A 12570-nucleotide genomic window follows, 5' to 3' on the forward strand; every position below is an offset into this window, starting at 1 on the left:
GCTACTGGATGAACAAAAGATCAGTTTATGTTTGGGTGTGTGGGTTAATGTGTGCTGGTGACTAAGTTTCTAGAGATTTCATGCGTCTGTGTGTCTATTTTCATCTGCTGTGTTCCCACACACATATACACACCCACCACACACACATTTTATTTGCCTTTAAAAAGAGAAGCATACTCACGGGTTCCTGTCACTCTGAGTTATTCATCCACCAACATCATGACCGGGAGAGTTGTTTTTCTGGGACTTCTGCTCATCTGTGTGAATGCAGGTAACAAAGAAAAACCCTCTATTCTAAACAAACAATCATTCTTCTGTATGTGGGGTGCTATTAAATGAAATTATATTTGTGTTAGATCGGGGTTAGTTTGGGGAGCAGCTGCAGTTATAGAAGCACACTGACATAATGAAGTTTTATTGTTTTACAACACTGAGTTGAAGGGTTTATGCACTTCAACACTGATCACCAAAAACAACAGTCACAGAAAAAATATCTCTGTAAACTATAATTAAGTTGACTTCATTATAAATAGGAAATACAGAATACTTAGTTACATATGCATACACATTTTGCAATATGGGGCTGTTATGTCAGGTGTGTCAGTTTTACTTTAGTTATTAAATTCTATGCACTCATACACTTAGTGAACATTTTACATATTAACAATACAGTAGTAGTAGTTTCTCATTCTAGTGCACAGTTTGAATCAGTGTAGTTACTTCTTTGAAGGCCAAATTATTTTTTTGGCCTTTTTTTATTTCTTGACTATTATATGAACTATTTTTAATATAATTTTTTAAAGTTTTCTTTGTTTTTTTAAGGTGCAGAAGAGAGGTCTGGACTCATGCGAAAGGTGACATATTTTTAAATAGAAACTTCTCCCTTTACTGTACTTGTACCAGAAGGTATATTTGAGTACTTTCAGGGATTGGATTTGTTTAATTGAAGCTACAGCTTTCTTGCTGAAATGTTGTTAGTATAATTGTATCTATTATAGAATATAAATGACAAATGTTTACCTTTCTGCCAGCCTACTTGTCCTGACACGGCAGAGATTGTGGCGTGTCCTTTGAACCTCTCTCCTGTATGTGGCAGCGATGGAAACACTTACGCAAATGAGTGTCAGCTGTGTGCCCAGAGACAGTGAGTACACACAGCTGCTCTACACTCCCAGTATTCACACATTACTTCAACATCACCCAAGCCTGCATTAAGGAGGATATAATACTTGCACATCCCTCTGGTTGTAAAAAATAAATAAATAAAAAATTAGACAAATAATTGCTTCATGATCAAATAATGAAGCTTTCCAGTTCAGTCTTGATTCATTTTTACGAGTAATAAGCATGTAGATGTTAGTGATTTTTTAGGAAAGTAATAGTTATATCATGGGAAATTATAAAGTTCTACATTTGAACAGGTAATTTAGCAGCAATGCTCTTATTCAATATTGCCAAAAATACTGACAAAACTATAGAAGATAGGATTAAGATAAGATACAATCCTTACATAGGAAATATTGTGAGTCTGAGTAAAATAAATAAAGTCAATGCTGCGGTAATGTGAGGGTTTTTTTTTTTTTATCAGATAATGATTTAAATAAAACATTATCTTAGCTTATATAGGCTTGAATCTTCCTCAAATGACAGACAGGTTTAGCTACATGAAAGTAATGCTATTTTAGGATGATGTCATTCTTTTAAAAAAGATCTCTGTCTCTGTTTCTCCCTCTTTCTGTTTGTTCATGACCCGGTAACTCCTGACACATTTTATCTCTGTTCACAGATGAAATATGACCTGTGGTTAACATGACCTCATTTTCACTCTTTATCATATGTTAAACTAAAAGTCATCTGACAGAAATCATCCCAGTCATGTCATTATTGTTTTCTTATCAGATCAACGAAGATGGACATTATGATTGTCAAAGAGCAGAGCTGCTGACTGCCACACCTGGTGATGTCACTGTCAAGGGCCCAATCAGAATCAAGTGAAATGATGACTAGATTCCAACTGTTTTAAATACTTACCGCAATCAATAAATATCATTCAACAGTGTGCTTGGGGTATTTTCTTTTGTTATCCACCAAATTCACATTTCACCAAAGCAGACAATAATAAGGAGCGCGAAACAGAGGAAAGATTGAACAAATGTTTCAGTGAAGACAATGCTGAATAGAAGAAAGAAAGAAGAGATTTTTTTTATTTAGAGACAGGAATCAGTGTAACATTCCTTTGTAAAGTGAAGTCACAAGGTGAATGAACACTTGGTTATCTAACTGGGTGAGCTAACTGTTTACACTCCTTTCACTGAGTAACACAGTGGTCGATAGTGTATGTGTGTGGCAGAAAGAGTGACAGAAAGAGGAAGGACTGGACAGACAAAGAGCGAGAGCAAACGCAAAAAGAAAAAACACAGAGGACAGTAAAACAGCAGAGTTATAAAAGTGTTGAGTCCTGAGGTCAAAGGTCAACTTCATATTAGTCACATGACTAAAACCAGGAAAAGGAGAAGTGGGATCACTCCACAGCCTGCTTTATCTTTATAGCACAGCAGAAACAAAGCTTTCTGGACAGTAATGAACCAACTTATCGAAAGATGATTAGAAACTTGCTGGAACATGAGTGAGTACAAACTTTAAACACTAAATGTTAAATGTGTTACATTACAGATCTTTACTTTGCTATAATCAGCTGTATATTGTTGTCGCCGTTCGAGTTTACAAACTGATTCTAGGAGTTTGAAACAAAGACACAGGGACAGAACTTGAACTGACTTTATCAGTGCTCTATGAACCCTTTTTATTAAAGGCTCTTTTATCTCTATCTGATTTAGTAAGTAAAGCTTTGGTAAGGTTTTGCAAGGCTTATTCCACTCAGATCAGCACTTTAGTTTAAATAGGCTCTGTCCTGTTGGTGTCTTTTTAGTCTATCAAGTTAATTTGTACTCATCAGAACAAAAGGGAACAAACTAGGTGTTCCTTATTTTGTCATGTGTTACAGTGCATTATGTTACATTGTGTTCATAGTATCGTTGTTTCTCCAGGGTATCCCCGGATGAGGATTGTCACCAAAGAGTGTCTGTGGACCTAATCTTGCATCTCTCACTCATACCAGCAGTAAGCTATTCTTTCATTAAAACTGCATCTTAGACATGGTGAAAAAGTTATGCACAAAATGATTTTCAGGAAAAATGGTTTGCACTCTGCACTGTTACCTCAGCACCAATAGGGATCCACTACAACACTGCCTATATTAAGACCATATTAATAATGCAGAGTTTCAGAAACTCCCTTAATAATTGAAATTTGTTTTGTATTTGAGCAACTCAAGTATGTAGTGTCCCAACTTAATTTCAGCCAGGCCTATTTTATTTAAAAGATGTCTATTATCCGTAGTGGGGGGGGGGGGGGGGTTATCACTAACTTTTTTTGTAGAGAATTGAAAAACATTTATAACACAAGTAATGTGTTAAATTACTATGTTATCCCCAAAAAATATATATATATTATATTTACTATTCCACCCAACAGTGGCCAGAAATACAAGCCAAAAAATGTCACCTAACTCAAGAAATGAACAAGTGTTGTGTGTGCACATAAGAAAAAACTTAGCACTCTAACTTTAAATGGTAACTTTAGTCACTTTTACTGAAGACAACATTAAAAAAAATAAAAGACTGGGGTGACTCTACACTTTTGCATAGTATTGTGTAACCAAGGATTACGAGTAGCACTAGCGCAGTGCTACTGGGAATGCAGGGTAACAGCATAGCAACATACAAAAAAAACTGCTGCCACAATAAGTGAGCAGCACTGACTGGTGCAGCAATATATAAGGATCAAATAAAGCCTTTATAAGAGATCCATATGCTCACCCTATTTCCTTGTTCACACAGTTGTGATGCGAACATGACATTATTATTTATTATAGTATTTATGATGTGATTGTCAGGGCTCTGTGTGCAGGCGGATGGAGAGGAGGATCCAAATGCGAGACTCGGACACTGAATACAACTCAAAACCTCAGCTTTATTGCTGGTACGAAAACAAAACATGAAGTGACCACTGAATATGGAGAACAGAAACACACAGGCATAATCTGATAGTACGACGCGACACCGAGCACGGGAAAACACAGGGCTTATATACACAGGGTGGTAATCAGGGAATGGGCAACAGGAGGGAGACACAGCTGGGAGAGATCAGGGCTAACGAGACAGGGGGAGCAAAGCTGCATAGACTTTCACAATAAAACAGGAAACAAGAAACCACTAAACAAGGACACAGACTCGACGCTGAGAGACAGACAGAATATAACACAAAACAGAGAAGACAGTGACTAGAACTAAAGGCCAGAACACCGAATAGAGTAAAGAGAACAAAACCCAGAATAATCCTAAATACCAAATCAACCCAGCACAACTCAAAAACCCAAGCAAATCATAATCCAGAGAAATACCAAACATAAGAACTAATCTCTTAACAAGAATAACTGAAACATAGATTATCATAATAAGCAATAAAGCACCAGAGAAACAAAAAACAATCCATAATGCAAAAATAAACCAAAACATAAGAAACTCAAAATGCTGAGTCACAATGACCCAGAACCGTGACAGTGATATCTTTTCATCCAGGTGTTGATTGCAGGGGTGCTGTCATTCCTTCAGAAACGAGCCCAGAGGCTGGCCATTGACGACAGACTGCCTTTCCTAGATCGACGTTTTGCTATAGTTGTGTAAGTCAACAGGAGTAGTAACATCAGATGGGTCCTCAAGTCAGTGTCTTACCTTTTATTATACAATAAAACGAGACGTAAATATCAGTCATAAGTTTGTAGTTTTAAACTAATGTATTAGTGTAAAAAGTAATTAATTACGCAATCATCCAGGTAAGGAATTCTCAGAAAGTTGATTTTGTTCTTCGTTTTCGGTGGGAGAAAGTTTTCGTCACTCTCACTCCCATGACTGAAACCAGCACCACTGATGAACAATGGTAACAATTATTCGTCAGCCCGTTGTTTGTCAGTAGTGCTAGTTTCAGTCATCATGCAGAACCACTGTTTATAACGTTGGGGAAACCTGCATTCAGCGGAGACCGAAGAAGTCACTTGGATGGGTGACGAAACTGTTGTCCTACTGAAAACGCTACGTCACTGCAACCCCCCCTGGCTTCTGCTCCGCGGCTGCTGAGTGATCCCTCATCTGGGACTCTCCTCAGCTCTTTCTGGGACAGTGGCGCGGCTGCCCCTCTGTTGGTCTTCCTTGGTCTCTTGTGTTCTGGGGGCCTCTGGATGTCTGGAGTTTTGATCTCCTCCATACCTGCTTCATGCCCTGGAGGATGGGACTGTGGCCCCCCACACCCTCTAGCAGATCATTACATTAAGGAACCTTTTAAATACAAGCGCGCTCATGCTCACAGGTGTACACACAGGTGATCACACACACAAACTACACCCTTTTTGGCTCCTACCTCAAAGCACACTGTGCGCTGTCGATCTTACGTGCTGCACAATAATGTTTAATATTAAGTATGTAGTGTTATATTCCCATATATCATTGTGATGTTGTTTATTCTATTACTCTCGTTTTCTTCTGCTTGTTTTCTTTTTTCTTTCTCAACAGGTGATCCAGGTGATCGATATATGTATTTTTTGTCTGCTTATTTTGTTGGTTTTTGTTTTTTGCCCTTTATCCCCGTCCCTCTTCTCCGCTGTTTTTTTGTTTTGTTTTGTTTTGTTTTTTCCCCCCTCTTTCTTTCTCCCTTTTCTTTTCCCCTGTCCCGTATCTAGCAAGTAAAAAAAATAAAATAAAATAAAATAAAATAAACAATAAAAGGTAAATCAAATGGACCATTACGGCAAGGCTGGGATGGTCCATTTGGTAAAGTAAATCCGTTGGGCATCTTTCTTCGCCTTTAGACAATAATTCTGATGGCAAAAGAACCAAACGGGACAGGTTTAAAAAAAAAAAAAAGAAAACGCTACGTCCAGATGACCAGAATCAACTTTTTGGGATATCCCCTACTAAGTTTCACTGACATCCTTTAAGAATCATTTACTTGTGTCTATAATGTATGACTACAGCATCACTATGGCTTTTTCTGTACTTATGGTTGTTTTTCTATTAATCATTGTGCCTCAGCCCTTTGGATACTGTAGGCAGCCTCAGTAATCGTTGGTCTTATGGCTTTGCCTTTGGGGCCGTATCAAGCAGCGTCTTGCTCCTGTTCTCTGAAAGCTACGTCCCGTTCACTGTTCCATCCTGGGCCAGAGGTACATTATTATCCTCTTACTTTTTTACTGTAGAGTTTCCAAGAATTGTGTTGACAGATACACTGTTCTGACTGTTATCCTCAGCTTTTGTGTACCTGATTGGAGCTTTAGAAGTGGGCTTGGTGTATTTCCCTTTCTTTGCCTGTCTGTCCACACCATTCAGAATGACAGGGGCAGTGCTGGGAATACTCTACTCTCTATTTTGGTAAATATTCAGACATAGTCTATGTATGCATCTTTTCAACATTATTTAAAGCTTCTCAAAAACTAAAACAAAAATAAACTAATGGTTAATTTAAAAAAGGAACTAAAAACACAAAATAAAATAAAAAAGTTGGAGATTAAATAGATGGATTAACTGGTTGATGTGTGGATGATTTAATTTTATTAACAACCGTATTACACATTTGTGTTTTTATGTTGTAGGATAGGAATTACAGCCTGGGAAACAGTCACTTGTCCCAGTGGTAAGGTAGGAAACCCAGCAATGTACCGTCCATCAAGCTTTCACAATATTTGACCCATGTTAATTAAAAACATTCAACTCTGCTGAACATTTAGCTATGAAGTTGCCTAGTGCATTAAGCTTTGAAGAACACATTTATGATTGTCTGTGTTTATGGTTTTAAAGATACTGGGTAAATACCAGAAGGTGATTTCCCAGTGGCCCCGTATGCTCTCCCTCATCTTCCTCTTCGGGCGATTTATTTACATCCTGGTCAAAGCTATTCGAATACGCCTGCACATGGAACAAGAGGTCAGAAATACCAATACATGGATTGTGATGATTCCTACTAAATACGTGTACAACATAACGTCATTACTGCCATCAAGAATATTATGTTGTTGGTAGCAAATTTGTGTGCATGTGCCCCATTCTGCCTGTAAACACAATAGCTCAAATATTTTTGAATGGATTCTGATAAAACTTTGTAAGGGTGTAGAGTGGGGATGTGTTAACATTACATTAAAATTTGACTTACATTCACCAAGGTCTTCAAGTTGAACTTAATGATCTATTGGTTAAAAATGGACAAAAAGTCTCATTACCTCATCACACAAACTATTATTCTTACCAGTGTAGTTTGTATTTTCAACACACATACACATTTTACTAAAAATAATTACAATAAAAATTATGTCAGGTATTCTCTATTGAAATGGGCTTCAGAAGGGCAAACAACAATAGCCTGCAGTACAAACTTCCTTACATTTAAAAAAAAAGAACAAAGAAAACAAAATTGATACATTAAAAATACAAAGATAATAAAATGAATACTACCCAGATAGTAGCTGCCTTGGTTGAAGTCGATGTCAGTTGCTATCTTAATAAAAAAATGTCATAATAGATTAGAAAGTTACAATTTTTTATGAATATAGTGAATTTTGTCTGAGTATGAATGTCTGAATCTGTTGCCAGGACTCTGCAGAGCTAACTGAGCAACACCAGGTTCAGCATGTTAAGAGACTGCTGCGAAAGACACCCGGACATAGGTAAATACACCCACTCATGTACACGAATGAAATTGGTTTAAGGCTGCCGGCAACCAGCGCCATCTTACCGTTTCTCCCGTACAGACATTACACAGACATCACATGGGGAAGACAGGTCAGAGAGGTAGAACAATGGAGGAGAAAAAAGAACTCCACCCATACTGAAACTGAGCTCCTAAAGTGAGATCAGTTTGAGAACAAAATAGAGAACAGAATAGACATCCCCCCTCATTGCATAGACAGCATGCATCTGGGGGGGGGTGTTGTATGTCTGTGTCAGTGTACATGCGTATGCGTGCGTGTGTGTCTGTGTGTCCCGTGTTTAACTAAGAGAAAGTGTCCATACACCGAAAGTCAACAGTCCTTCAGTCGATGCAGGTGGCCTTGAAGGATGTTTTGACCAGAGTCAAAACACGCTCCCGTTATCAGGGAGAAGAATTTGTTGTTCTGGAGCCGCATGAGTGAAGAAGATGGTTGTTTGGGTTAGTGTGAACAACTGCCTTCCAGTTTCGCAGTTGGTCTGCGAAACAAGCTTCTCAGTGGGGTGTCAATTTCGTTAAGGGACCAGTTGATCAAATTCATAATTCTTTAAGTTTTAGAGAATAAGACTGAGAGACTCTCAGAGGGTTAGAGTTAGACTAGACAAAGACATGAGAAGCCAAGCAGGGAAATATTTGAGATTTCCTGAATTTTTATGTATTTTTACAAATCTTCAGGGTACCCTAGTTTCATTCTAATATAAAATGTGACTCAACATTGGATGTTAAGTTTTAATGATTGCATTTTATAGAAACCGAGCTTCAGACTGATTTAAAGTCCAGTCTGGTGTGTTCAAGCCATTTTAAAAGGTTTTAGTATAAAAAATGTGAGAGTTAACAATCCAGCTAATTGAAAATCACACGTGTCACAGTTCTGTAGAGAATTTTCAGTGCTGTTAAAAAAATGCTGCAGCTGCTATTGAACCTAAGAATAGGACAAATTGAAACTTTTAATCCATCTTTGTGTTGCAGTATGCCACTTACCTGGTTCCAAAGGAGAGTTTATGAGTGGGACCCCTACTTCAAGTTTCCCAGCAGAATCATTGGCACTGTTGTAATATCCCTAATAGGCCTATATACGGTACGGAAAAGTATATTTTATGATTTTCTTGAATCGTCTAATTGATTCCCTTTGTTTGGTGTTATTTAAATGATTTATGCTTCTTCTCCTATATTCATTTGTCTTTTCCATTTCTTTAGATGACACTAGCAGACTACAGTGTCAGTAGTTCTACTTTTGACAAAATTGAAACTTGGAAAAATACACTGAAAGATGTGGCTACTGCATGTAACGAGACAGAATCCCTGGGATACATGGTACCACAGCTGGAAGAATTTATCGTCGTGGCCAGGAGTAAGTTGTTCCTTCAGACTTTTAGAGGGGGAGCATTTATGAACCCTGTGATTAATATCACATATTATGTGTAAAGTGGATATCAGACACATTTTATTTCCTGCTGTTTCGAGAGTTAATATTGCCAGTAGGAATTACCAAATAAACCTGTATTAGAAAATTGAATAATATTTTTGTTAAATATTAGGAACACAATGGCCATCGCCATTTATAAGAATACAAAGTAATATACAGTAATATAAAGTTATGCATGTTTGCATTTATGTTTCTTTGTTTATTTAAGAATCCTGGCTAGCCACTACCATCTTTGCCAGTCTTAACTCTGTTGCCTACACCTTCCATGTTTTGGCATGTTACAGGTAAGAAATTTAAGAAACGGGTATAATGACTGTTAGCTATATTTAGTTTACAGCAAGACTACCATTTCTACTACCAGCAAGCAGACAAACAGATAAATGTAATTTAATGAGCTTACTGTTGCTTTAGGAAACACTTAAGGAGGCTCTGGAAAGGACAGAAAGTCTTTCTTCCTGAGAAGTTTCATAAGCCTAGATCTGCTACGAGTGTGGTAAGCAAAACACTTGGATGCAAACACACATACTGTAGAGCTGAAGTGATTTTAAATTATTGCATTCTTAACAAAGTACACAAAAACGTTTGTGCCATGAATTTTACCAGGCTTCCATTGCAAGATACTCGGGCTGGCAAATCGCTTTCACACTTTGGGGTAAGCTTTTCTTACCGTAAACTTTCAAAACAAGGACAACTGCCCTGATCTAAATAGGACATCCTGTATTAGGACTTGAGAACCAAATCTTAAGAATCATTTTCATACAGTAGCTTTCATCAAAATGCAAATCTATGTAGATGTAATCTATGCCAGTAGATGAAATTAATCACAGAAAAGCTGTCTGACTTATTATACAGGCAGCTATTATAATGAAAATATTTTTACAGTTGTTAATTATTTCTGCTTTTTTTTAGGCTACCTGATTGTCCATTTTGTCCACTTCCTGTTTGCTTTGCTGATTGCTTACGTGGTGGTTCTTCCTATAATGAATGGAAAAGTGCTTAGCATGCTCTCCACACTGGGAACTATATTGTAAGGCTGTTTTTCTTTCCATAACTGTGTTGCTATGATTACATATATAAATTAATGTGCACTCTGGCTGACCTTTAATTTTTTTCCGTGTCTCTTTTAGTCTGACCATCTGCATTGTAATTAGCCTGGTGATTCTTCAAATAATTTTGGTTCAGATCTTCTTCCTTCAGAACAAAATAGATGCCACAGACAAAGAGAAACCTCTAGCCCTCAACAACAGGTAGGTGTATCTCATATAAAGTGTGTTCTTGAGTCACACCAACACTCAGATCTTTCATTTGGCAGCAATTAGTCGTGGTAGAAAAATGCCAAAAGGCTGATGTAATTTCACTAACCCACATTTTAAAAATCCAAAAATCTCTAGTAAATCTCACATACTCAGTAAGTGGCTCATTAGATAGCAGATACAAAATATTTAAAGTAGTATGAAAGCATTATTGGCACTTTTTCAAGGAGATTTGCAAATTCACAAGCAACCAGATGACCACCAGAGTCATAAAGAATTATAGTTAATAGTTAATAGATATATATTGATTTCCAATACTAACGTCACTTAACAATTATTTTTCAAATAGTAATAAGACAAAAGGATTTAACTCAAAGCACATTAACTTGAAATCACAATTTCTCCCTTTTTAGGAAGGCATTTCACTGCTTCAACTACTTCTTCTTTTTCTACAACGTGGTTATGGGGATGACCACCTGCATACTGAGGCTTCTTTTAAGCATTGTGGTGGGAACATGGTTGGTGTCTCGCATAGACCGAACTATTATGCAGAGGGGGTATGAGAACATGGATGCTGGTAAGTTTAGATTCAACTAAAAACATATAGTTAAGAAAAAAAGATCACAGCCAAACCTAAACTCTTTGGTATTTTTAATATACTGCAGTAATAATAAGAAATAATTTTATCATTCATATTGTTTGATGTCCAGAAGACCGTTTGCCTTCCACATTCAGACGCATCCACGAGATGGCAGCATTTCAATGAGAATTGCTTTAGAAGTTACTTTGTCTCAAGGCAGAATTAAAAAGCAGGCAGGATTGCTGAAATAAATCTAGAAGAGATAATTTCTCCAATCTTCAAGTGGTATCAGTCAAATATTGATAAAAGCTAGTAAAAACAACAACAACAAAAATATATTATTTCACAAAAAAACATGTAAAATGACAGCTTTGTGCTCATTTTCTTATGTTACTGCAATACCCTGTCTGATGGTGTGTGAATTTGTATCTCTGAATACTGATAATTGTATTTCCCATTTTATCCAGGCTACACTACATGGATTGGGATGATCTTTGCTGACCATTATCACAACAACCCAGTCATGGTATCTTTCTGTCAGATGCTGGTGTCAAGTAAGCTGCAGAGACACAATTCATCTGCTTACTCCACATTCGACAATAATGTGTCAGGTCAGTGGTGTGTCTGTGTGTCTCTTCCATTTATAGACACCTTTATACTGCTTTGACCTTTCTGTCATCTAATCTTTCTTAAACTTCTGTTTTATTATCACTTTCCGTTTGTTCAGAACCCCCTGTGAACAGTCGGACCAGGAGGCGTTGGGCTTTGCTTTACACATTACTAAGGAACCCTCCCCTGATCATGCTAAGAAAGCACCACCTCTCCTCATCATCTCCCCCAGCAGACACAGTGCTGCAGGCTTGGATTTTGGCATCTCAAACACAGAGGCAACAGTTATCGTCAGAGCTGCCACCAGAGATCAAATTGCCACCAGAAGAAGACTGTTAATAACACATTTGATTCTGGTTCTTTAAAAAAATATAAGCTGAAATCCAATGAATGACGAAGACCTTTAATGGAGACTTGTTATAAAGCAGAAGGAAGTTTTTCAGCACTACCATCTGACTAACCTAGATAATCTCACTACCTGTTATGTCACCAGCTGAGAGTGCCATAAATAAGTTTAAAAAAAACTTCACTAATTTGCTAGTTAGTGAATGTACTTCTTTTTAATGTTCTGTGGCCTAGGGTCACAAACTGTATTATGTGTGTTTATTGTTTTCAGGAATACATAGTTTTTACTCAGACTTGGCACAAGAATTCAAACATGAGTTCATGCCATCTCTTTCCCTGACTCAGAATGAATGCATCTGCTGTGAAGGCAAATTAAAAAATATATAAATGTATAAATGCAGGGATAAACAAACCTTTGTATATTGTCACAACCTCTATAACATCTCGAGTTGGAGGTGGCCATACAGTTACTTGACCTACACTACACAGCTATTGTGCTTGTTATTTTTATTTTGTCTTGGCAGCATAAAATCTAACTGCTAATA

At 37.3% G+C, this 12570-nt stretch overlaps 2 protein-coding genes across 2 annotated transcripts; both read left to right on the forward strand.

The window, feature by feature from the left end:
- The first annotated feature begins 207 nt into the window (after window positions 1-207).
- Window positions 208-2033, forward strand: spink4 (serine peptidase inhibitor, Kazal type 4). Its single transcript, XM_063475405.1, has 4 exons — window positions 208-271; window positions 823-854; window positions 1032-1144; window positions 1900-2033. Exons 1-4 carry the CDS (start codon window positions 220-222, stop codon window positions 1943-1945), a joined length of 243 nt encoding a protein of 80 aa, XP_063331475.1. The 5' UTR covers window positions 208-219; the 3' UTR covers window positions 1946-2033.
- Window positions 2034-2600: 567 nt separating this feature from the next.
- stra6l (STRA6-like) lies at window positions 2601-12154 on the forward strand. The gene is made up of 18 exons (XM_063477280.1): window positions 2601-2626; window positions 3048-3120; window positions 4641-4741; window positions 6147-6277; window positions 6362-6482; window positions 6704-6749; window positions 6909-7034; window positions 7698-7771; window positions 8782-8890; window positions 9010-9163; window positions 9447-9522; window positions 9650-9731; window positions 9842-9890; window positions 10148-10265; window positions 10366-10485; window positions 10905-11068; window positions 11539-11682; window positions 11799-12154. Exons 1-18 carry the CDS (start codon window positions 2601-2603, stop codon window positions 12017-12019), a joined length of 1935 nt encoding a protein of 644 aa, XP_063333350.1. The 3' UTR covers window positions 12020-12154.
- Window positions 12155-12570: the final 416 nt, after the last annotated feature.

The sequence above is a fragment of the Pelmatolapia mariae genome, linkage group LG6 (genome assembly GCF_036321145.2).
Source record: "Pelmatolapia mariae isolate MD_Pm_ZW linkage group LG6, Pm_UMD_F_2, whole genome shotgun sequence".
In the NCBI taxonomy this organism is placed as follows: domain Eukaryota; kingdom Metazoa; phylum Chordata; class Actinopteri; order Cichliformes; family Cichlidae; genus Pelmatolapia; species Pelmatolapia mariae.